General features: G+C 38.8%; 1 protein-coding gene across 1 annotated transcript in view; it reads right to left on the reverse strand.

The window, feature by feature from the left end:
• Positions 1 to 27,623, reverse strand: part of LOC113096960 (calmodulin-binding transcription activator 1-like) — a gene marked incomplete at its 3' end in the record, with an annotated part of 313,244 nt that overhangs the window by 3,450 nt on the left and 282,171 nt on the right. Inside the window, exons 6-14 of the mRNA XM_026262176.1 lie at positions 24,484 to 24,637; positions 19,675 to 19,815; positions 16,168 to 18,371; positions 15,562 to 15,688; positions 15,152 to 15,286; positions 1,311 to 1,471; positions 826 to 1,016; positions 630 to 708; positions 175 to 526 (exon numbers count right to left, since the gene is read on the reverse strand). Of these exons, the coding sequence (XP_026117961.1) occupies positions 175 to 526; positions 630 to 708; positions 826 to 1,016; positions 1,311 to 1,471; positions 15,152 to 15,286; positions 15,562 to 15,688; positions 16,168 to 18,371; positions 19,675 to 19,815; positions 24,484 to 24,637 (3,544 nt within the window). The remainder of the gene's footprint in view (positions 1 to 174; positions 527 to 629; positions 709 to 825; positions 1,017 to 1,310; positions 1,472 to 15,151; positions 15,287 to 15,561; positions 15,689 to 16,167; positions 18,372 to 19,674; positions 19,816 to 24,483; positions 24,638 to 27,623) is intronic.

Below are 27,623 nucleotides of genomic sequence, written 5' to 3' on the forward strand. Positions count from 1 at the left end.
AACTGTTTGGTTGCCAACATTCTTCAAAATATCTCCTTTGTGCTCAACAGAAGAAAGAAAGTCATACAGGTTTGGAACAACTTGAGGCTAAGTAAATTAGCTTAGCTTAAATTAGCTTTTATGCATTTAGCAACTTTTTGTTAGCAGATTGCTAACTACTTTAGAGGTTCTCACCAAGGTTCTGGTTGGTGCAAGGGGTTGCAGTAGTGGTGTCTGTACCAGTGTTCTGCCCGCTGGGGGCCACCATACTGTCGCTGCCCCAGCTGACCATCCAGCTGTTAGAGGTGGGGATGTCAGGATTGGGAGAGAAAGACATGCTAGAGGTAGGGGGTAAGGAGGATGGGGTCTGCTGCTGCTGTTCCTCCCTCTGGAGCTGCTCCAGACACTCTGCCAGCTTGGTGTGGCCACGGGAACGGGCGATGGAGAGGGGCAGACGCCCTAGAGAGTCTGGGATGGCCAGTGCTCTCCGGTCCCACTTGTACAAGACCACAGCTGCCTCTAGGTGACCCAATGCACAAGCCCACATCTACAGCAAGGAAACAGAGAAAAATTGATATGGGAAAAGCAAAAAAAGGTACAGCTGATTGCCAAATTTACTAAGCTCAATTAAAACTGCTTGAGGAACACACCAGTGGAGTACAAGAGAAGTGATCCACGTTGAGAGGGTCCACCTCAAGTTCCAGATCAATGCTGTCTGCATGCTTCGTGCTGGATAAGACAACAAATACCATGTCTCATGCTTAGCAATGACAGGGGAAATAACACCAAATCAGCTAAAACATATTTACACATAGATGTAGACAGGTCTAAGTGTTCTTAACTCACCGCCATTTGATAAGAGTCTGGATGAGGGTGGCATAGCCTTGGCCTGCAGCAAGGTGTAGCAAGGTCATGCCCCGAAAGGTCTTGGAGTGAATCAGATGTTTGGATTTGGCCCAACAGGCCCTGTTCATCATCTTCTCACAAACAACAACCACACGACTCTCAAAAGAGCTTCCTGCTTGTCCCGAGACACACTGCAGAAGAAAATGGAGGGCCTGATATTTTCACAAACTACTAACAAATGGTCACAATCCACTGCTTTTTGCAATAGTTTTTATGGCTCAAACAGAAAAGCTGCAGCCATAATAACTATGCTTTTTTATGATTTCAGAAGTATCAGAAGCAAAAACTGTTAGCAAAACATTATTTGCATTTTAAAATTTCATTTTAAGTACCATGATGGAAAGACTTTAATATACGATTGAACATATGTGCTGCTATTTTAAAATTCATTCTAATCACACATGTACCAATGACTGATACTATACCTGAGACTGGCTGTTAACACCTCCATTTCCACCTCCTGCTCCCCCTGCCCCTCCAGTCCCTGCTGTTCCTCCGCTGCCCTGCTGCTGCTGACCAGCCATCTCAGCCATCCTGTGCTCCATCTGTTCCAGCCGCTCCAGGATGGACATTCTGAACTGGTTATCTGCAGAGGAACATTAATATCAGTTTAATCACAGTAGTGTAGAAAAAAAAAAGTAGAAAACTTGGGTTCCAACTTAAGTAAAGGATTCAAGTTAGCTACAAAATGTACAATTAAAAGAAAATAAGTCCGAAATATATTCTTCTTCAATCAGAGATGCAGGAGTAAAGTACTGGGACCAAGCACAGGTGAACTACAGTATAGCACCAGTACTATACAGTATTAGCCTGTTTCTGTGGCAACCTGCTGCTGCACGGTAACCAAGCGACAGGGGCATCCTGGGCTGTGGTTTGCTCCAGTGTCAGTTTTCTGATGAACGGAAAGGCACACTGAGAGATGGCAAAAGTGCAACAAGGTAGAAATAAAATCTAAATTGCCTGTGTAAGCAAAATGTATGTCTTTTGGACTAAAATATATATTTGTTTAATTCAGAGAGGCACGAATATCACAAAGCAGGCAGATGTTTTTGGTTGCCTGGTGAAAATGTCAGAAGTGGCGTTCAGAGGTCATGTACATAAAATTACACTGTTTGACAACTCAGTAAGAGTCTGGCTGCAACACGTGAACACAGAGTCTGTTCACACAAGTGCTGCTGTTGTTGTTAACTAAATGTTTTTAAATAGAAATATACAAATATGTATGTGATATAAAATGACTAAAACCGAAATAAAACTAAAATTAAAATCAAAACTGGTTCACACACATAATAAAATGTTAGTGGTTCTTACCTATGTAAAAAATGCATCATCATGAAGCTAGGGAATTGTGGGTTGTTGCCAAGCTGTTGCTGTGTGGTTTCTATAATGTCCTATGTGATTTTTAGCACACTGCTACATAGCTTCCAGGGTGTTCCATGTAGTTGCTAGGGTGTTTCGTATTGATCCAGGTCAAAAGGGCCCAGTCAAAACTAGCCACCATGACTCCTGGGTGCTCTGGATTGTTGTAAGGCTGTTGTACTGAATGGTTGCTAGGGCATTTATTTATGGTGGTTACTTTGTCTGTAAAGCTTTCATTCAAGTTCACAGCATTAATCTGCAGGACATGTTATTTTCAAAAGTTTAATACTTGAAGTTAAGGATTTGTTCAAATCTCTTAAACCACCTTAAAGCCTTAATAACTACCATTAATAAACCTTGGTGGGTAAGGACTTGCATTATTATATTTCATTTAAACTATTACTTATTGAATCAGTGGGCTTTAGTCTGCTTGCACTTTGTGTTAAAACTTTATTCAGATACCATGCAAGAGAGACAGAAAGAGAGACAGAAGGAAAGTATGCTACCTAGAGACTAAAGATGCCAAGAGAGAGGCCGTGTGGCAGCACCAGTTAGCAGCAGCATTGACATGTCTTTGTTCAGACACAGTGCTGCAGTCTGCTGCAGTGCAGATGATGTCATCTCCACCTGCTGCCACGAGTGTGCTCAAAATGCCACACACGTACACTGCAGAGGGAGAGGGGGTTAGGGGGAGGGCCTTTATTGCAGGGGGGTGGAGAAAGGGGAGGGACTACCACTCAAGAGCTGAAGCAACAACTTCCCATTTCTCCATAAATTACAAATGTGGCAGCTTATTAACACTGAGAGGAGATATTTAATGATATTAAATGAAATTCCAAACCCCAGGTTTCACATAACAATATATATTTTTTTTCTATTGAAAAATGTGTTATCACTTCCCCTTTTCTGTTCCATAAGCTATTAACACACACTACTTTCTTCAATAATGGCCATAAAGAATAAACTGGTTATCAGAAGTATTAGGTCTACACAATAATCGTTAAACTGATAATTATATTGCAGACGATTATGCTTAAGAAGCAGAAATTGTGATCACAGTCAAAATATAATTAATTATGCAGCCCTTGGAAGAATTATTAAAGAAAAATTAAGATAAATTAGGTAAAATTAAACTGAACTGCATTCAAACCCAAAAGTGTGGCAATAAACTGTTTAAATCATCTGGATTCAGCCAGATTTACTGAACAGAAAATATTTTTTTTCAAATAATAGGTTAGAGCAGTATGTTGCTTCAAAAAGCCAATATTTAAAAACATAGTGTTAACTGTGCATTACAACGTGTTTTTTTCTGGGTTCAGCATGTGCCAAATGACAAAAATAACACAGAAACTCTACTTTCGGCATCATGTCTGAGATTCTTCTAAGTGTGAATGCTGTAATTTATTAAGACGCCAAAGTGAATTTGAGCTACTCACACCATGTGTGAATCAGGCCAATGTCACCATGTCTGTCTCTCCAGTGACTGCCTTGTGTGAGCTGCCCTAAACTACCTCCAACATCTGCTTCTGCCTCTATGCAACCACTACTTTTTCTCCTCCTCTTTTCATCCCTCCTTTAGGAATGACTCATGGGCAATGAGTCTCGTTCATGGACGTCAGACATAAAGTGTGTATTTGAGAGCAGATCTTCATTAAAGGTCTATTCACTATTTATTCCTGTGGGAGACTTGATGAGTCAGGAGCTGAAGACTCTGAGTGTGCGTTTATATTCAGCTCAGGAACGGCTTCTATATCTTTGAGGATTCTGTCTATATACTAGTCAGATATACAAAAACAAACACCACACACACCTGGAATTATCACAGAGATATTAATGCTCTGTAATTCACCAAAATAGGCTACCAGAGTCTCACTTTGTCTAGTTCACTCTTCCTTGCATCTGATAATGCTACCTGGGCTGCACTCATTTGTTGCAATAAACCACTGCAATAATGTAATGCATTAATATATAATTCTTTGCAAGAGGATATAAGTGCCTTGTGGGCGTACCTGTTTTCATCTTTCTGCTTCATTAATGTTTACAGTTTCCACTTAAATGAGATTATACATAAAGCTTGCTTTCATATATACATATGAACAAACTGTTTACTGCACGATACTATGTTTTTAAGAAATAAAAAATTTCAGACAGCAGTTTGAAATTTTTTATCACACATGACCAAATTACATGCATATCCAATTGCTCAAGTGGCATCCATTTGTCTTTTTAGAAATAAAGTCAGTTATTAGCATTGTAAAACCAATTTTGTGCTAAAAAATCGTAACTCCTGGCAATCTGATGACATGCTAAAAAAAAGTAAATAAATAAAATATTACTTTCAGAATGAAAGGTCAAACTGAGTGCACTGCATTGAAGAATGCAGTATTCCAGGCAGTGTGTGCTGTTCTGTACTGCATATTTTGGAGAGTATGTTATAGATAATCTGAGAATTCAATGCATACAGAAAACTATATACTGCAGGCTCATAGAGCAGTATGGTAGCATGCTGCTATTCTTAACAGAATCCCATGTATGGCCATGTGGTGGATAATACCCCAGCTCTCCAGAATGATGGTGTTCTGGAGAACCCCCTTCCAGAATTAAGTTCCGCTGGTTGACGTAGGCTGGTATTTAGTGGAGGAGAGGGGGAGTGACGTTGGCAGAGGCTCTCCCAGCTGAGACCACCATCTGCACTCACCCTCTCATCTCAAGAACAGACGACATGGATAAACAGTATTATCATTCACTTCATAAGGATGAACTGTGAACTACGAGGATAATGCATAATCTCCAATACTGATCTGTCAAGTTACACATTACCAGCCCATAATGTAAGTACTGCCAATGTTAAATAGTGTGCTAATAGAATAATAGTATTCAGAATGAAAGACTGAATTTTTTATATATTATTAGAAAGACAAAAATATAAAATATAAACTAAAAATTTACAATTGCAGATGTTGGTCTCAGCTTGGAGAGCATCAGTGTTGACACCTTAACCTACAGTGTTAAGGTGTTAACAGAAACTACATTTTTGTATAATGAAGTTAAAAAGTTTAAAATATGGAAATATTTTACATAAGAACAGAAAAAACCTGCAAATTGAGTGATTACGGAATTCTTCAGTATGAGGAAACATATTCATTACAACAACAAAGGACAAACCTTGCAGCTGCATTTGCAGTGAAAATGTTTAAAAGTCCATTCTTTACTTAAGTTTCTCAACTGAAAAGTGTAGTTACACAAGATTAAAAAAATTCAAACAACTCTACTCTATGTTCAAGGCTGAGAAGAGTCTATTTAAAGATTAACCATATCAGCCTTGCAGGGCACTGTAGGTTAAGGTGTCAACACTGATTGTATTAAGTCAAACCGATAAACCCTTGCATCTGCACAGTATGTACTAGATATTTCTGCCACATATTTTGTCATGCTCTAGTAAGAAGTACACATTCTGAGCATTAGAAAAGATAATACTTATCCAATAAAAACTATTTTAGTGTTGACAAACAGTACCAAATAAAGTTCTATTTAAATATACACAGTAAGAAACATGAACGCATTTCTATATTTCCGTCTATTTCTGTTGCTGGAATATTACTACAGGCAGCAACATTATTTCTCATCTCTGAGGCCCCTGTGTACTGTCCCACAACAGGAATGCTTTCACAGATAAAAGTCTCTTTCAGTCTAGACTTTAAAAGTGGTGTGAGCAAGGAGGAGCTGCAGAGATCTATGCACTGCACACGCACAAAACCAAATAAACAAAACTCCTCTTTTCCCAGCTGTTACAACAAGAACGGAGTGTTTAAAACACAGGCTGAGTTCTTCTGCCCTGATTTTGACATCTGAACCTTCTGCTTTTAAAGAAAGCTCAAATTCTAGAAGGAAATGCGTCAGCCAACAGTTACATAAATGTTACTTTGCCATTAAGGATACTAGTGATTAAAGGTTTAACATGTGTGACCCTTCTGGAAACACTCCAGTCCTGAAGGAAAGGATAAAGAGTGAAGCCTTTACATGACTGACTTACGACATGGCATTGTGCTAATCACACACTGTACTACTGTCTATAACAGGCATAGGGCAGTGGGATACAGTATTCTTTCTTTATCAGTGAAAAACCAAACAACAAGCGTAATATTGCTTTTAATCAACAGTTCAATAACCAATATAATGAGGAAAATTTGAGGGCTCTTGGTTTTTGTTCCACCGATTCAAACAATGAATAAATTATTAAATGATTCACTCAAAAACAGTCACTTGTTTCTTTATTGACTCACTCATAAAGACAGTTACAGGTTTTGTTCCAAAATTATAAAATGTTTTTGAAAATTTTTTTTGAATGAATGATTCAATAACTCACTCATAAAGTCACTTCCTGCCACCTACTGACAAAACCATGTCGAGTGCAGACAGAGACAGTGAAAGCTCCTTATCACTTATGCACGGAGTAACAGCCTTATCCCTACATTAACTAGTGCTAATGTGTAATTGTTTTTTTTTTGTTTATCACATACATATACATTTTTGAAGTATATGTAAATATTAGCATTGAAGGAATTGCTTACCCATAAATGAAAATTCTCATCCTCAGGCCATCTAAGATTTAGATGAATTTGTTTCTTCATCACTTGCTCACTAGTGGATCCTTTTTAGTGAATGGGTGCCGTCAAATGAGTCCAAAAAGCTGATAAAATAATCCATAATAACACACGTCTCCAGTCCATTAAATAACATGGTGTGAAGCAAAAAGCTGTGTGCTCATGATAAACAAATCCATCATTAAAACATTTTGAACTTCTTGTTTGATGTGAGAGAACAAGAGGGGGTGGAGTTTTTTTATCGGAGGAAGCATTATTATGGATTGTAGGCTCACATTTTGACCAGAAGAAGCGCTTTTATGTTAAAACACATTATTGATAGATTTGTTTTTTACAAACACAGAACTTTACACTTCACAAGACAGTAACTGATATACTAGAGTTGTGTGGATTACTTGTGGATTATTGTGATGTTTTTATCAGCTATTTGGACATTGTTGAGCACGTGATGTGATGCTAAACGTTTTCAAATCTGTTCTGATGAATAAACAAACTCTACATCTTGGATGGCCTGAAGGTGAGTATATGTTTAATGTTAAAATATGTATACATTAGGATTATTTAATGCATTAACCTGAGATTTATACTTGCTATAAAGTACATTATTAGTTAATAATGCATTAACTATTATCACCATATAGAATCTTCTAATGAAGTAATAACATATTTGAATGACCTAATGCATAAAATTCATGCACACAGGCTCTGTTGCATATACACTGTACTTTATTCTCCTTTCACCAGCTCCCCAAATCACAGCATGGTTTTGAGCAAACTTGAATGCTGTCTCTTTCTGGTTGAATTGAGCCCTCCAATTTAATATTCATACAAACCAGCAGCAAATCAAATTAAATCAGAAGCAGGCATCTCCACGAGCTAACTGCTTTACCCATCCTCCAAGACATGCCCTGGTTATATCTCCTACTTCATGTGGCACTGTGTGACACATTTATTCATGCAATAACAAAATTCTTTATCATGCTTGGGAATAGTGCCAGTCTAATACATCATTATACATTATCTTGCTGTATTATGAATAGTATTTTATATGAACCTTTATATGCACCAGTCTACAAAAATCTCACAAAAGACTTACTCATACTATTATTAATGACTTTACTGTTCATGTGAGTCAGCTACATTTTGCTCAGCTCTCCCTGTCATCATTCAAACAAAGCATACAAAACAACCAGGCAACAATGCTGACTACAGTGTACAATGTCAAATACTGTACATTTCAATGATAAAACTAACAGTGGGAATGCTTTCATCAGCAGTTTGATTTGGTATCAGCATATCTTCTGTTATTTTCTCAACTAGTATATTTCACCTTCAGTGACTTAACTGGCTTATCGCTCTTTAAAAAAAAAAAAAAAAAAAAAAAAAAAAAAAAAAAAGAAGCCTTAACTCAAACTCAAGCCTTAACAGATTTAATTTTCAATCAACTTCAGTGCACCTCTTACAGTCGAGGTCACTGTGCCAGTATCCTAACTACTGTCTGATTTAATACTAATTAACAATTGTGCCCTTGAGGCACATTGTGCTAGCCTCTAAAGCAGAATGTACTCTGCACTGATCTGGGGTGTAAAAATATGACCTGGATTTTGACCAATCACTGCTAGAAACTGGCTGAATAAACAGTGGGAAAATGCATCTGCAAGGAATTTTGTATTTGAACAATTCTTCAAATCAATCTTAAAAGCAACTCGGAGACACTAATTTAGACTGACCATGAGAAAAACTGTGCACACTAAGACAAACACCAAGTTTCTAAAGCAATGTCTATCACTATATGAATCAACATGTTTCCCAGATATAATAAAGTAAACTGAGTAGGATCCGGCAAAGGGCAATCAGTTAAGAAAGTCTGGCGCTGCACAAGCAGCTTGGCAGTCTTAATGGGTATTAAGTGCTAATGATAGCTGCAGAAACATTGTACAGAAATGACTCCTTTCCTTAACAAGATGACTATCATTACCTCAACTTTCTATGAAATAACCTGACCAGAGGTCCTCTGAAGCTCAGGTTAAGTGTTCTGACATTTCCTGCACTATTCTAAATGAGGTTCAATTTAATAAGTTTCCAATCAGACAAACTGAATGAAAACTGAACAACTATGAAATAAAATATATTAGCATCTTTAAAAAGCATATCAACTGTAAAGAACTGATTCTTTTAAAAATGGAATTAATATAAATCCCTCAATCAATCAAAATTCACAATCACTTTCAATTGAGCGTTTTCAATGTTCAGCAACAAAACACATGACATGATTGAAATCCACAAACTTCAAAAAGTAAAGCTCCTGGATGAAACATGGTAGGGAATATTAATTCAGAGGCAATAAAACCATGGAAGTTGTAGGGCTGTTGAGTTCATTAACCCTTTTGAACTATGTTGCCTCGGGATAACAAAGCAATTTTCTACACTGTGTAAGTACTTATGGTAAAAGGGTGATTAATTTTTCACCCATCAAAAATATGCAGATTTGTACATTTTAGTAAGTAAACCTCATTTTCAAACATTTACTGCTTAAATGTGTCCTCCAGAAGCAAGACTATATGGCAGTGGAGTAGACACAGCTCACATGTGCATAGATGTCACACATGCAACAATTAAAGGAGATATTTCAGTATTCATGCATGTATTATTTCTATTATACATCATTAAAGTATCTTTTAAATAATTATTAATAATTAAGTTTTAAGCTTAGGTAATAAGTTGTCTAGGAAACAACTCTATAAGACTGTCATGCAAAAGTTAATGTCTATTGCACTTTTATAGAATTGCACCATTGTTCTTTAAAAAACAAATAAACAAACAAACAAAAAAAAAAACAGATTTTTAAATACATTTCCTCCAAACAACATACACGTGGCATACAATGTGGCCCCTTTAAATTCGAAAAATTTTTTAGTAACATTTTATGCTATAAATGCGGGTAAAACTGTAACACTTATGTCACAATGCGTGCGATATAGGCTTAGTTTACAAGAAATCATCCATACAGTATTTCCAATCAGCACAGTCAGACACTATCAACAGGTTATTGAGAACTACGAGTCTAATGATCGCTAAACTATATTTTCCCGCCACAAACCATTAACACTATATAATTCGTTCGTCTAACTTGTGTCTTAAATTTGAATTATTTACGAGCTCACTTGCGCGTGCCTGGTGAGTCGCTGTCCTCGGTGCTGAAAACAAGACCGCAGATCACAGGACTGATATGTGTGAACACACACACACACACACACACTCCGGTCACGACTACAGCTAACAGACCAACTAACTGACAACTGCCGCACAAATGATCTGTTTTTCCTACTTTTGCCTTGTGATGCTTTGGTGCAATGAAGTGTCAGACAAACGCATCTCTGGCATTTCCTGTTTAAGATGATCGAAATAAGAGTAGCCTAAGACGGCGAGCACATTCAGATTAGAGAACCAGTGACATAGCCAAAGGTAACTATTTGTCTCAAAACAGGAATAATCAGGCAGTCTGTTCAAGTTCTGCTCAGGTAATCTGGTCCAGCATTTATTCAATAGCGTCTCGTACTTCGCATGTATGTTCAAGATCAGAATCTTGTGTCTATTTTGGAAGCTGACACGTTTAGTTCAGGAAACTACAAAAAGCAGCGCTTCAGTAGAGACTGAATTCAGTCAGAACAGATCAATTTAAGTCTCAACGGACTTAGCATATAAAGGGGAGGTAGGGGTGTACATGAAAAATGCACCGAACGTTACATTCTCTAGCTGAAGTAAAGCACCATGCTCGCTTGATCTTCCACAGATCGAATGGTTTAAAAGTGGGCTAAGCACATGTAGTAACTTTACAGACAATACTACACACATACAGACACTAGGTTCATTTAAACAAGTCCAACCTTCTATTTCACTGTCCATCGAGAGTCGCCCTGCAAAACGGTCCCTTGTCTTTAGAAAAAGCAGATGTGATTCATCGGCATCCTGACCACAATGTCCCAAATGACCGTGTCTCACACACGCAGTTTGCCCTTATTTACTAATACTGGTCAAAATAACTATCCTTTTTTATATTATGGGAATGTCCTGAAAGGTGTCATGAACAATAGAAGAAAGTATAGAAGCGACGTGCAAGAGCAGAGAGAAATGTAAAGCCCGCTCACTTACTCTTTTACTCTCCCCCCGCCTCTCTTTACCAGAGATATCTTACTCCAGCAATACGGACGCTGTTGCCAAATCCGTATATGATTATCCACTTCGGCCTTGTTATTTCATAAAGTCTTTACAGTAAGAGCATGTTTTTGTTTCGGTTTTTGGGCTTTTTCCAGGCAGTACCGTGCTTGGGATATATATGAAACATTTGAGTAGTTAATAAAATATTGTGTTTAATGAAAACACACTATTTTGAAGCTAACAGCAAATAAATCTTTGTTTAGGCTAGGCTAATCTATGTATTATCTAATTTATAAGTTTGTTTTAAATACAATGCCTCTCTATCTCTAAGAATTATGAAAAACCACCAGCAAAGCAGAAAAAAAAAAAACGGAAACCCTTATTTAATTATAAGCGCATTGGCTTAAATTGTTTTGCGAGATTTGGCAACACTGGCTACTGCTCCCCCTGCGCGCGTGCGTGGAATCTCAGTGAGAGGAGACGTTACGCACGTGCCGCAGGTAAACAGACGCCCTAGATTTCCACGATCCATGAAGACAAAAGAGAGAAAGAAAAGAAAAAAGCTCAGAAATTATTAATGGGAAAGACAGCATGTGACACTGTCACTCCATTAATAATTACTACTTCCATTTTTTCCTCAGTTTTTCTACAAAAAAGGAAAAAGTGGACGTCCGTTTTTTTTTCTCTTCAGAAAATTAACCTGGGAATCAGTAGTTGTATGCAGCCAGACTTTATTTATTTTTCATATCCATAAATTACAGGCATTGTGATAAACCGATGTTGAAATGCAGATTCATCTATGGTTATGTGGAAAAGAGCGGCAACAACTGGCCACTGAACAATTACACAGTAATCCACACACACCTTTAAATCGGTGGACAATATGAACTGACAAGAAGACAATATATTGGTCATTTTTATAGTGCACAACGACTCCAGCCTGTGGCTTCGTTACCTGCAATGCTGCAGAGAGAAGCAAAGCCCCGCCCCCATTCTGCATTATGACAAATCAAGGCAGGCAGCTGGGTGCCATAAGAGCATCAGAGCACACAGCTGCAAGGAAGCGATAAATGTATTGTCAAACAGCAGATGCTGAGGTTTGTCTTGAAATCGTTTTATTAGAGAGCAGTGCTGGATATAGAAACCAGGCTGTGGTTTAATGGCCAGGAGTAAGAGTCTTTGCAGAAGGGTATAAACCCTAAAATTCAGAAACTGTATTGAGTATGATTATAGTTATGGCCCTCTTCTGAGAAACAACAGTCTTATCACAATCCCAACAATTGGCTAAATCCCAGCTGTACTGCTTTTAGCAGCCTTGGCAGTCTTTTTTATATACTTGTAGGAATACTCATAACATCCATAACAAGCAAGAGACTTCCTATCAAAAACATAATATTGTTTTTTTTTCTAATAACATAATCTTACTGTATGTACTAAGTCCACTGATATTCTGACCAGCTTCACCTTTTACATGCAAATACGCTTCCGAAAATCATACTCAGTTGAACCACCCATTAATTCATGAATCAGAGCAGGAGTTAGAGGGGAATAACTTCCAAAATGGCTTGGTGATTTCCTTGCATACTTCGACACCCTCAGCACTGTTTCATGTCGTGCTTAAAGTAAAAAACCAACTGATGACACACTCTAATTCAGTTAAGCTTATTCTTATCCACTAATCCACTAAACCTACCCTTTGCTACTTAAGTTAAAGTATAAAACACAGAGCTAAATTAAAATACATCAAGAAACAATTCTCAAGGATTCCATAAATGTAGAAAAACCTTAACAGTGGTTACATTTACAGTAGTCTAAGTGTGCATTCAAACTAATTAAATGTATTTTGCACTATATAAATATGTACTGTAAAATATAATAATCAAGCCACAACAATGTTTTTCCATGATGTTAACTTGAAATGTCAAAATGTATTTCAATTAATTTTTTATTATTTTGTTATGATATGAGATAAACTCGACAAGAAAAAAAAAAAAAGCTGAAATGACTTGTACAGCCAACAGTGTATAAAAAAAGATGTGTTGTCTATACACAATTGTCTAAGTCTAGAGAGTCACAAGCGCATGGTTGGCTGTGCTGTCTATGAGATGTGAATGGACTGGTGTTGTGTTGAATGGACACCGGGTTCTGAAATGGGTCTCGGTCCTCTGTTGCTCCCTTTCTCTGCCTTCAGGTCTGTCTGCATTGCAGCTGTCTCTTTCCACAGGCTCCTCCACCATGCCCTACTTTACCCTGTCAATGCACACTGCAGTAACAAAACTCACCCCTCCACCCCCACCTCAACAGAAAACAAGCACCACACAGAGGCACTGGCACTCTCTTCTTTACTCAGACTCACAGGAGACAGAGCACTTATCCTGTCCTTATAACACACACACACACACACACACACCTCCCAGATTAAATACCCACAAAAATCAGCCGTTTAATAGAAATGTGCAGTGATATACAGTAAGTGTATCTCTTGGTGTGAGCACACGCGTCCCTTTTACTATAATGTGTGATTTTTTTCTGTTGGTTTGGCTTAGTCTTCTGCTCTCAAAACATCAGGCTTGTCAAACACATGCTGCATCTGAATGCTGGCTGCCACTCCACGCTGCCCAAATCATTCATCGGGATTGTTTGTCTTGGCTAAGCATCCTATCACCTGATCGGAGCAAGCAGATTAGAGCTTCGGATGTCAAATTGGCAGGCGTGTCCCTTTGCCCATATGCTCCAATATTATCATAAGCTTTCATAAGGTGCCACAGCCTCAGTTTGAGGCAGCCTAAATTGTGGTGAAGCATTTGTGTGGGATTGTATTTGGTTTGCCAGGCTTTAAAGAGGGCAAATCCCCCACAGCGATGGTATGATTAGACTTAAAGCCTTGCATTTAAGTTAACGCTAACAGATTAGGACAGCAAAAGGACGCTTTGTAAAGTTCACCAATATGTGTGCAAAGCAAGTTGAAACAGTACAGTGTAAGTGTTTAATAGTGGATCTGAGTCACGTCTTTCTTTTTGTACCATCTTTTCACAGACTGCTAACCAATGGTTAACATGGTAAAACTTCAGGTTGAATTTGTTTCCATTTGCAAAAGCATCAGCCAATTCATTTGAACACTTTAAGTTAACATGAAAGTATTAAGAATGAACATGAATCTGTATTGGTAATATTAATACATATTTTAAATGAGTTTTTTTTTTCTATTTTACTTTTAGTTATTTTGTCATATGTGCATTTGTAATTTATATTTAGCTTTATTCTTTATTTCAGTTTTAGTTTTTATTATTTTAGTACTGCAACTTACAGCTCTGGTGACAAGTTGACATCCTTTGCAGAATATGCAAAGTGTTAATAATGTTAAGGGAAGATGAATTTTTTTTAAATAAACGTTTGTGATACGTAATTCATTGGCTAATTTAACAATTAACAACCTGCCATTGGTTTTTTTATAGATTAATGTGAATAAAATCTTACTGAATAAAATTATGCATTTTTGTGAAAAAAAAAAAAAAAACACTGCAAAACCATCATATAAATACAGAGATAAAAAGCCAGATGTGCAGGAGCAATCAATTTGTCTTGTCACGAAAAGCTCATAGTATTTAAAGACTGCCCTTCCCCTTGTCCCTAAAGAATGAACCACTTATATAAATTACTGCCTCCATCTCTCCTTTGTGCTTGCCATGCCTCCGTTAGATTAAAACGTCTTCCTGTTGTTCTTAAAGCCCTTAAGCAAATTTATCAGCTCTGAATAACACCTTGTTGACTACTTTTTCAACACCGGTGATGATTGCACAGATTTCAACAGAACTCTGCTTTCTTTGCTAAACATGCCCTCTATCCCCATCTAGAGGTCAACTGTAAAGTAAACCTTACACATTTTAACCTGCATCTTACCCTTCCTCAGTACAAATTTGTAATTAACACACTTACTCTCTCCATCTTCATCTCGTTCATGGGTTTTTAATTTCTTAATCTGGGATAATTAGAAAACCCTTCAGCTAAAGTGCCATTATATAATCACCTACACAATAAGTAGCTCAACAATCAGGGTTCACATGATGAGTTCCAGATTTAGTAAAATGTTATAAAGTGATTTTTTTCTCCCACAAATGCAGAATTAGACAGGGAAGAAGACTTACCATCAAGTGACAGCCAGTCGTGCTGGGATGAAGGTAGGGAGGGCAGTGCACGGGCTTTATACTCAAACACAACCGAGTTAGAGATGATTTGATTACTGACAGCCACCTGCAGAGTCACCAAGCCTGTGTCATGGGCTGCAGAAACACACAAGAATGTAATTATAGAGATCAGAAGAAAACATACTGACACCTATGAGAATTCATGCAGTTCTTCTGCTGGTCAGGGGTGAGATCTGTCTGAGGACTTACAGAAATTCATTACAATTCAGGAAAATATTAAATTTTTGAATGTTTATTTGAAGTATTAAACACATTGTACTTTTTTATAATCAAATTAAAATTTATATGTATTTCTTAAAGGAGAAATAATAATTAGTCAATCACTTCTGTATGTATAAATATGAAATTACCGGGACAGTAGCAACGTAAAACTCCAGGCTGAATGAGGGAGGCAGGGACAGAGATCTGATCAAACAGACAGGTGTAGCTGCTGCTGTCTTCTTGCCATGGCCCTGTGATTAAGACCTTTACACCACCCTGAAATATGGAGGGGAAAAAAGCCTCACGTATGTATACCCAAAATATTTCTCTTGGCAGGACATGCATTATCATCATCATCATGTTTATCACAACATAATTGTTAAAATATTTTGTTCAAATAAATTAAGGTAGCTTTTGAAAGGAGAATAAAACACACGTGCTATAATGCCATCTTGTGGGAGACAATATTAATTAATATCAATGTTGAAAATGTGTTTTAAAAGTGTAAAAAGGGTATTCTGCCATCTCGTGGTGTAATTATGCAACAGCACTGGAGATGCTTGGATATCACGCATGGGATACATAAATTAAGATTTTTAAAGTAAAATAAAATAAAGTAATAATAATATTACAACTTAATAATGTCACAAAATGTAGCCTAATATTATTTAATAAAGACATTTAAAACTATCTTAAATGATAATAATAATATAATTTTGGAGTATGTAATTATAATGGAGGAAAAACAGACGTACCTCTGGGTAGGACCACTCTGGAGAGTAGTCTGTGACCATGAAAAGCCGCCCAGTGGCCTGCAACATTCCCAGAGTGCCCTGGGCCACTGCTGCTGACACTACTTCAGCGACATGCATGTAGGCCAGTGGGCCTGTCTCTCCTGACCCTCCACCAGCACCTGCACCTCCACCTAAAGATTGGGGGCTGCAGCACGACTGGAGGCAAAGCTCTGAAGGGTTGTATCCTGCTGCCCTGTTGGTTGTATCCTCTTGACCTTGCTGTTGGTTCCCACTTGAGGTGGCTGTTCCTTCGGGCCCAGGTGGGGCCACCAACTGGTGGGTATATAATGTCCCTGCAGCCCCTACCACTGTGGCTCCGCTGTCCACTGAGATGAAGTCATTGATGAGGTCAGAAAACTGGTTTCCAAAAGAGATGTCAAAATGATCCAAGCTAATTTCCATTCCTGTGCCTCCTCCACCATTGACTCCAGCCCCGCTAAGCCCGTGATGAGTGTTGTAGAGCCCCTGAACCAAATTAGCTCCCTGAAGCAGTGGCTGGAGTTGCTGTTGCGAGCCGTTGTTGGGCCCACTTGTGGTGCATCCATTCCTCAAAGCTCCCACTCCATTCTCAGAACTCTGCTGCATGAAATGATCTGCTCCTCCACTTTCTCCACAGGCTTGTAGATGATCCCCAGATTTTAGTAAACCATTTGTTCCATTTTCTGTGGCCCCAGCCTGACTGGACCTAACATTGCGGTTCTGATCCATGCCAACCACTTCCTCGTGCTCTGGGCCAAGGCCTGGGAAACCTCCTTGGTACTGAAGGATTTGCAATGAGCCACCCTGTCCTTGTCCCTCAGTGGGTGAGCCTCCATTGCAGTTGGGTCTGTACTGGCCCTGGTTGGTGTGATGATGGTGGAGGTGGCCATTACTGCCAGGCGATTCTGTCTTTACAACATGCAGACCCATGTAAGCCCCGTCAGGGGCGTTATGTTCCAGCAGGTGGCCCTTCTGACTAGAGCTCTGCCGGCCTTGCTGGTTCTGGGCTGTCTGTGTTGCTTCTTGTAGAAAAAAGCTTGAAGATGGGTTCTGGTGAGCTAAGTTGTTCATTGCTTGGCTATAACCTACTGCTGTGGCACCGGCGGAGTAGTCCTGCTTTGCATCTATAGCACTGAAATCCATCTGCTCCAGGGTGGTGCTCGGACTCAGGCCCCCTCCAGAGGGAAGCAGAGAGGCAGTAGGGGTCAAGGTGAGTGAGTTCTGGGCTCCAGAGCCACTGGAAACACTACAGCTTACAACTGCTCCCACTTGGTAGCTCCCTTCTTTGGCCAGCTGCTCCTCGAAGGAGGTGTCCTCGGTCTTGATGTTCTTCACCAGTGCAGAGCTGAAGCCATAGTTTGAATCGGACATAGTTGGCGAGCGTTGCAAACCGTTGGTGCTACTTGTCGTTGAGGACGAGCCACTGCATGTGCCATTCTCCTGCTTTAATCCACTTCCCCCATATGTCTGGCCCTGCTTCGGGTTGTTTAGGAAGCAGTCGGGGTCGAAATTCATAGTGGTTTCTGGGATTTTGATGCTGCTGGAGTCTAGGCTGCTGGAGAGGACAAGCTCCTCTGATACGCCAGAGGCAGAAAGCATGGACAGCTCGTCTGCTCCAGGACCTCCTGTATCTGCACTCCCACTTCCTGGAAAGGCAAACTTGTGGCTGTCAGAGGTGACTGCTAAGACCAAGCTGTGAGAGGTGGCATCAGGGCCCATAATATGGGTATTGGAGCCTCCTGTGGGGGACATGCTGTAGACAGGATCCCCAGTCACCTCAGACATGAAAACACTCTGGGATAGGCTGCTCATAACAGAGGCAACATGGCCCATGCCTGTGACTGCTGGGCTGTCAGCCATGTCGGGGTCAGAATTCGGCCCGCTGCTGATGGACACAGGGGAATTCTGGGTGGTGTCTGGCACTTCCACCTGATTGGTAGAGGAGACCTCAGTGCTGTTCTGGTGCAGCAGTGCAGGTTTGTGTACCTTGCCATTGCGTTTTTCACGTACGCTCCCTCCTCCGCTGTTTTTGCTGCTCTGGCTGTGTTCTGTCTTACCCTCAGACACATCATTATTCTGAAGCTCGGAGTGGGTGCTGCTGTAACCTCCAGAACGAGGGTCCACTTTGGGCGAGATAATGCGGTGTTTGGCGCTGTTACACTTATGATGCACACTGCTCCCAGCACCTGCAGAGAAAGAACAAAACAGCAAGTCATTTTCCAAACTAAAATTATTATTATAATAATATATTATTATTATTATTAATAATAATGTTATTAAAAACAAAAATGTGTTATTATTATTAACATTATTATTATTATCAATATCCAAACTATTGTTTTAGAATAATTAATATCTCAGAATCAGAAACATCTTTATTGCCAAGTACTGAGGGAATAATTGTAATTAATAATTTGTCCTGATGTATTGGTGCTTAACAAACACCATAAAATTTCAAAGACAACAACAACAACAATAATATAAACATTGTAAGGTGGGATAGTTAAAGGGAGAGAGAGCAGAAAAATCTAAGAAATATATTAGCTGTACATTTATGCAGAATGTGTAAAATTTGAAATCTGACCCTTTAAAATAAACATTATTTAAATTATCAACAGAATCACTAGTATCGTTATCAATAATTTATTATAATTGTATACAATGTAAATGTGGGTTTTTTTATAATAAAAATCACGATCAAAATATTATTATACATACTATTAATATCATATATATTCATACTGTTTTATTCAGAATAATTTATATTCCTTAATCATTAATGATGTTATGCACATTAAAATGAACATGATTCCATTATTATTAGTATCATCAATATTTACATTCTTATTCACAACAGAATGTGAATGATCACAATCAGCAAGAGTCTCTGTTTGCTTTGTAAATCATAAGAAGAGCGCTTTAAAGAATAAGCCACAAAATGCTTTGATGCTGATGCTTTGAATGAACATTGAGATTAATTTAAATCTTTATGGCGACCATCAATCATCAAAATTAACCGTTTCATGGGAAGCCAACAAATAGCTTTGTCATTTTGATAATAAATTGCTGGCATGTCACATTAGTCATTTTATTGCATACTTCGCAATTGGATTTTATATAAACATACAACAAACGACAATCCATCTTATCCACAATCATTTGTTTTAAACACGCAATTCAATTTGCTTCAGAGTAACGGCATCCTATAGAAGCAACACCATGGGATTGTAAAGTGCTGTGCTGGATATTTGTTATGAAGTATAAGGTGAAAATTAATTTGTTGTATACTTGAGTAAAAAAAAGAATTTCAAAAAATGAAATGTTCAGCCTGGACGCTACTCTAATTAGGCATTCTAGCTTGCTCTACACTCACCTCATCTTTTACAGTTCATGCAGACATATTTAAAGCACTACCTGCTCCCTTTGTCTCTGCCTGTTTCTTTTTGACTGCCTCTATCCCAAACCCCTGCCCTCCTGTCTGTCCCTTACCCAGAGTGCCAGTGCAGAGGCAGTTGTGAGTCCGGGGAGGAGGCTTGGTCTGGTGGCTGTCCAGTATCTGCTGTACCAGCTGCTCCACAGAGAAGCCAGAGCTGCTGTTCCCATTGCTGCAAGTCCACTTGATGCCATGAACTGCCGAGGAAGAGAGGAGACACAGTCGTCAGTCCACCAGCCGAGCCTTCCAGCCCTCCCCCACCCCGCCTGAGCACGACATCCCTGACCTTACCTCAAAACCAGACTCCATATCAAAAAATTCACTTATCGCAGTCATTTACTAATTTCTGACCTCAGGAACAGGATCACGGAAAGTTCAAGAACAGATTTGGGCGTGAATTTTCAGCTGACGTGGGAGGAAAAAAACAAAACAAAGCAAACGTCTTCCTCATCTCACTTCAGCTAAAAGGTAATGTGGTGATCTCTGGAGAGGAACGGTTTTTATAACAGCGATGAGATATCTTAATACATCTTGTGCACGCTTTGCTACTACTGTGAGCATAACAAGCTGAGGTGAGATTGCATTGGAAAGCGAGGGACAAAAACAGATAAAAGAGACAAAAGAGTTTTGCTTGAAAATCAGCAAACAGTGTTGCGTCACCAGCTGGAGCAGGCACAACAGTTGTCACATACACAGCAGGTTTCTCTGCTCTGCTGAGCTCTGCCATTCCGTGCTTGGCCAGAGAATCGCAGTGGCATTCCACAAGCCATTACACCAGCATGACCATGCTCGACCAGACAAATCAATCTAACAGCATGAGCCTGAACCAAAGTCGCAGCACAAGGCAGGTCATGTAATGAAAGGGCGAGCTGGTTTGGTGGATACGGCATGACATTGGTGGGAGGCATCGACTGAGAGGATCTGAAGAAGAATCCCTGGATTTAAACTTGCAGGGATTCTCCCACACTTCAGTCCACAGTGGCCTGCCATTACTACAGTTCTTCAAACTACCTTTACTCAAACAGCCCATCCTGCAATGTTCCATGTGTCTGCACACAGACGCAGTTTCTTCGAATGTTGTTGGGGAATTAAATGTATGTATTTCCTTACTGGAGCATTGCCTAAAATGGGGTACACGCAGCCCTGGGCGAGCATAGTGTCCTCCGGGGTGTGCAAGAAAATATTTTGGTGGTTCAGCTGTGTCCTGTTATTCATCCAAAAGTATTTGAAAACAAAACTGAACATAGAAAAATATAACTATAATTACCATATAATATATATATATATATATATATATATATGATTAAAAATGGTGGACAAAATTAATAAATGGCATATTCAAGAGTTCGAACTTTTAATAAATAGAGTAGTTTGAATAGTATAGAATATTATGTATACTTGACATCCTTCTTTCCGCAGGGAGGGCTCTGAGCTCAGAATATAGCCCGAACCCTGAGATATTCCCAAGCTGGGATAAGAATAGTTAGGTGTGAGGAGTTGAGGTGGAGGAGGGAATGCCAGAAAAACTGTAGTTGGACAGAGAGGTACTGAAAGTTGGCTGTATATATATTTACTTTCGTGCTAATTAAGCTGATCCTCTGAATGTGCTCCTTCCAAACTTTGTTTATAAACATAATTTAAATATATATATATATATATATATATATATATATATATATATATATATATATATATATATATATATATATAAAAGACTTATTTTGTGCATTTCATTTTTTTAACAACATTTAATTAATATTAAATTTAGACTTTACTTGTACAATTACATTTTTGTATATTTTATAAATGTTAGGGCTTTGGAAGACTTTGAAACTCCTGGATTAAATGCTGCTAACAAATCAAATCAAAACACTTTCTCCGCCAGCCACATTCATATCCACAATCTCAAAGCACCTCACAACCACTCACATCAACTTGCATCTTTATCTCCAGGAAACATAAATTACATCAGATATCTCGCACCCTGCTGTGTGTGTGTGTATGTTTATAACCGCTGTCTGATCATCTGCTCACACAGCAGTGAGGGGGCTTCAGGCATGGCTGGTCCCTGGTCTCTTAAATTACATCAGCGGAGTGGAATGAATCAGGCCGGAGTATTCTTCGTTCCAGCTGTAGTATGACTAAGCAACCATTGGTTCCATGACCTGCCATTGGATCTCTGCTGCACACACCTACTTCAACATGAAACAATATTTGAAATCTATTTTACTAAGTAAAATAATCTATTATTAAGTGATAATAGATAGTCAACAACAACAAAAAAATCTAGAGTCTGGATCTCATTTGACAGGAATTCATTAGATCGTGAAAAGTGTTCCCTATATCACAGTGGTTGGACTAAGTAAAAGAAGAACTACGTTCTTGGTGAAAAAATATAATTATTTACCTTTAAGTACAATAGTGAGATATTGTCAGTTTTTAAAGACTTCTAGATGACAGGAGAGCTTAAAGTTTTGATTTGAATTAAAATACATCTCAGTAGTAGCTTTATAAAGAATTCGAAATCACCACTTATAATAGAGCTTGAAGGCAAAAGTAACTAATTTATATTTCACACTACAATGATGAAACACTTATTTCGTGCAAAGCAGGTGATAACGCAACCTCAACACTGATGCATTTCTAAGATATCTGATGCAAATGCATTAAAAATGTTTAAAGGGGAGAGAGTTCGAGAACAACAGTTACAGAAGTCTATCTCTGAGGACTGTCAGTCGAGGAATGCAATGCTCCTTACCAATTCAATCCAAACTGAACGTCCCATTAATGAATGCAAGCTGTTTGCGTATGATATGGGTCACTCAAGGGAACACACTGGGTTTGTAGAGCCAATGTATAATGCATCCATGAATTATGCATGGCTAATACATTTACAATGAATCTCTGACTATCAACAGGCTGCATGTCTGCAGCTCCACCACTAGGTGATACTGTTGCTCTACAGATGAGTTCACATCACAGATAGTTGTTTGAAGAATATGATGATGAATCTTGTGGCCCTATTAGCCTAGTGTCACTGCACAATACGCTCGACTGGTGGAAGACATCTTGCACCTTTGCCATGGTCCACACCATTTGCAACGTGAATGAATTGCATGCATTATGGCAAATGGTTTCAATGTAGATCAGGTATTGGAGTGCAATATACACATTAGTTTACTATACGTGTCTTAAAGTCAGTGGGAAAGGGAGCTCTTAAGTGATTGCCATGAGAGCTCTTAAGGGGATCATAACACGCGGCAGCGATTACAATGTCAGCTGTGCTCATCTATATTCTCCTCGCTGACATCCTGTGTCTAAAAGTGCTGACGTGAGGGATCCGACTTCATATATTCATTACCTTGACAGCCCTGTCCTAGTTCAAATGATCAATGGCAGGCATCACATACAGAGATGTGTCCTCGTAAGACTGGGTAAACATGATTATATGCATGCCGTCATACCCCCTCTTTTATACATCCTCATTAGATAGGTTTCCTCTGGTCAATTCTGTGACCTAGACCTGTCGTAGATGGAAATATAAACACAGTGTAAGCATAAAGCACGGGCAAAGCAGTGCTGGATGTATGAAGGGATTTCTGGCGAGTCAGACACTCTTCCATCCACTCACTGGCCTCAATCAATACATCACTGCTCTCCTCCACTGACTGACTGGAAACCAACGTGCTTAATCACTATGGACAGAGAGACGCAGACAAGAAGCTCCACTGACCCTGGGACACCAGGGCGCCTCGGAATGGGCATGCACAGGTGGGTGTGCTAATAATCATGCCAAAGCTTCCACATGGAGATTCCTGCTATGAACAAGGGCACAATGTGCAGCATGTAAGATGGAGCCTAGAGCAGGCTGAGCTGGGAGAGACTAACTTCTCATGAAATATCATAAATTAAACAGCACGGGTCTTGCGTAAATAATACAGAAATTACAGAAGAAAATGTCATGTATATTGTCTAAGGATCTGAAGGCTAGATCACACTGCTTTAACCATCACCAACAGCTGTAGTGTATTGCTGGATCAGTATTGCAATCCTGATGGTGTTTGTTGGGGCAGTGTGAACCATGGAGACATGTTTTCTCACAAAGGTCTTTTTTAGACTGAAAAACGTTTTCTTAATAACTATCTTTGTTTTGTTTGAAAGAACAGGTATATAAAATGAAATGAATTTACCTGAAATGCAAAGTTTGCTAAATGTAATACTATTCTGTATCTTGTAAAATGTAATCAAGATACATAACTCATACAAATAATTTATACAATTATTTAAAATTAAAAAGGTTATATGAAATATGAAGTGCATTTAATTTATTTTTGATCATAAACCACACTAAATGTATTACCTATATACATTACCTTTTATATTATAGTAATATCCTCACCCACACCCACAGACAAACACTTCCCTTCAAAGAGTTAATAATTTTTTTTACATAAATACTTTTTATCAAGAATGCATTCAGTTAATAAATAATCACAGTTAAGACTTTGACATTATTTACAAAAATCTAATTCAAATAAATGCTGTTGATTTCATCTTTTTTTGGTTTATTTGATTTGATCATAGTTTAAACAAAAAATACTAAGGAGCACAGTTGCTTTTATATATTTAAAAAAAAAACATATTAGGCAAAAGCATAAAATGAGAAAGAGTTTTACATATTGCACAAAATTACTGTTTTTATTGCATTTTTTGATTAGATAAATAAATGCAGCATATGAGACAAAAACATTGAAAAATCATACCAACCCTAAACCTTTGAATGGTAGCATTTTTTTAAACACTGTTTGCAGTGAAAACGTGCATGAGAGGAGACAAATTTTGCATTCAGTTGATCGGACACTCACACATGGGTTTCAGCTGGCCAATAAGTTCCTCCTTCGACCATTTAGCCCATTCTTTCTTGTCTGTATTGATGGAGCACAGGATGGGCCCACATGGCTTTCCACAATCCTCGATAGCTGGCACATTCAGGTAGTGGACCAGCACAATGTCTGGGTTCTGGGAAAAGGACAGGACCAAGAGAGAGAAAAAAAGAAGGGGAGGGGGAGTGGTGTGGTGAGTTTAAAGGTCTGACTGAAGCAGCAGCAGCAGTACCCTGGAAACACAGATGATGGAGCAACAACACATACATATACATAAATATAATGTGTTAATGCATGTTAAGCACTATCTAGCATATTTGGCAGCTAGCCAGCACACTTCACCACATTTGTGGAGTGACTGAAATGAAGTGAAAAACACACATACATGTCTTCTGAATAAAATAGCTTAGAGTCTGCTTTCCACAGGCAGTACTTGGGCAACATTAATTGCACAGGCAAATAGTGCTGAGTCTTGTGAATAAGGTGTAATCTATAATAAGCTTCATTTACATAGAAAGGAGGTGTGTTGTGCTGAAAAGAATGACAGTGATTTAATCTAACTACCCACTGCGGCGCCTGGTTAAGCAAAGAGCAGTGAATAAAACTATTTGTGCAAAAACGAATTGGCGCAACTGTTTACTGATGGTATGTAGTGCCAAAGTTATTCATAGAGAGGATTAAACCAAGGACAGAACATCCCAAACAGGGATCTTCATGTGAACACAGAAGGAGTTGTGTGGGCCTTACAAAGCACCTGTTTTTGTTACATTGAAGCTGTCAACAAGGTTTGTATATATATATATATACACACACACACACACACACACACACACACACACACATACATATAAACAAATTTTGTCAATTTGCTGGACATATTTTGACAGCTTATGAATAAAAGGGCTGTTTAATGCCTGTCTAGCCAGAGTTAATAACATCAATTCTGTTCTGTAATCATAAATTGAGATGATTACAAAGTAATGTAAACACTCACAGAACAAGTGGTCCCCTGTCACCACAGAGATTACACACACACACTCACAAAATCCCACTTGTTCCAGGAAACCAGCATTTGAATGTCACGTGAAATGCAGATACATAACGTATTCACAAACTGAGTCTGTACACTGAAACTGTGATGAAAACTGTACCTTGGATTAGCATTTTTATTAGTTTTATGAGCATTACGTGCTGAGTGAATTGGGGGCTGCGGTTCTGTGCTGCCTCCCGGTCTGCATCATTAAACTTCGGCGTACATGTACAAAATCTATGGGTACTGCATTCTCAATGGAGTAATACACACAAAGACATTCATACACCATGGTCACCACACCTGATCATGGCCATGTATGAAAGCTAATAAATGCTGCTTTGTTTTTTTTAGCCACAATGTTTGCACAGCATTCTGTCTCAACTGCAAATATATGTTGACCTCGTCAGAAGTTCTGATCACTGGCGTTCACAGGGCTGGGGGCCGGGAAGTGGGGCTAGGCTGATGGAGCCCCTGCGCCTTTTTTGGTCTGATCTAGGTGTCCCCAGACTGCGATTTTGTCCCATCCATTTTCCTTCTATCCTGACAACTGCTCCAATCCTGCTGCAGAGAAACTCCCCCATCACAGGATATCAGCACCTCCATGCTTTACTGTAGGAATGCTGTTATTTGGATGGTGAGCTGTAATGGATTTCTCCCAGTCATATAATTTGGTGTTATGGCCAAAGAATTCAATTTTAGTCTCATCTGCCTCTGAATCTTCAAGGTGCATTTTGGTGAAGCTCAGTTGTGACTGCATGTGCCCTTTCTTGAGGAGTGGCTTTTTCCATTGAAGCCATATTTGTGGAAAATTTGTAATATTGTAGCCACATGCAGCAGTACAACTGCTTCAGAGTAGCTGTAGGCCTCTTGGTCACCTCTCTGACCAGTTTCCTCCTGGCTCTTTCATCCGGTTTAAGCGACCTCCTGATCCAGGGAGGGTCTGTGTTGTATCAAACACCTATTACTTCTTAATAATAGACTTCTAGGAATTGATAAAACCTTTGAAATTTTTTCTTTTTTGTATCCATCTCCAGACTTGTGCCTGTCCACAACTTTATCCTGGAGATCTTTTGACAGTGCCTTGCTACCCACAGTTGATTGTTTGCTTCAGTTGCACTACAAAGGACTGAAACGCGGCAGGAAAGCTCTTTTCAAGCCGAGCTAATCAAAATGACCACAGCTGATCACAGTTGAAAGTCAAATGGCTTTGTGTGCCATTGAATAGGCATAAACAGACTCAGAACAGGTGAGAACAAACGAGTAACTATAGAAACAAACGGGTGGAGGGAAAATGGGAACAAAGGAAACTGGGTCAAATTAAACAAGGAACACAGAACTAAACCAAAACAGAAAATAAAACTGACACAAAAATAGTTTATATTTATTGGAAATAATTTCTTGATTTTTATTTTTTTTGGTGGTGAATTATGACCAAGACGTTTCTTGTGACATTAACAAATATAATAGAAACCCAGACCAAACATTTTCAGAGGGATAGATAATGCACAAATGAGCCAAGACATCATAGTGCCTTGGAAATCTGGTCTAAAACCAGTTTCCTTTGAAGGTAAGTCCAAATGCTGCCTGTTTAGCCTTTGATGGAAGCTGCTTTAATTTCAGACACACCTTTTGTCATATTAGACATCTCTGAACCCCTCTATTACGTTGCTGTTGGCCAGATTCAGACTGATGTTTCCTCTCTCAAACAGTCTTCTGACTACAACTGAATGGACTACAAATCACAATTAGAAAGAGCATTGACAATCTCTGTGTGGGACTAACAAGCCTTGAAAAGTGACCACAGAGAGAGGGGACAAAATCTGCAGGACGGAAAACGGCGACAGAACAAATCGAAAGCTAAATTCTGAGAGCTCAAAATCAAACAGCCCTGTAATTCACAGTGAGAACTATTGACTGAATTCTTCAACCAGCACACTTGATATTCAAAGTGAATGTTTCAAGGAGTTTGAACACACCTTTGATGGATTAAAAAGAAAAGAATTGATAAAAAAATTTAATCTGTAGGAAATATGTCTTCATGAGAGGATTTTAAGAGTAAGTTCTGGTGTACTTTTATCTTTTAAGTGGA

This window comes from Carassius auratus, unplaced genomic scaffold (genome assembly GCF_003368295.1).
Source record: "Carassius auratus strain Wakin unplaced genomic scaffold, ASM336829v1 scaf_tig00216047, whole genome shotgun sequence".
Lineage (NCBI taxonomy): Eukaryota > Metazoa > Chordata > Actinopteri > Cypriniformes > Cyprinidae > Carassius > Carassius auratus.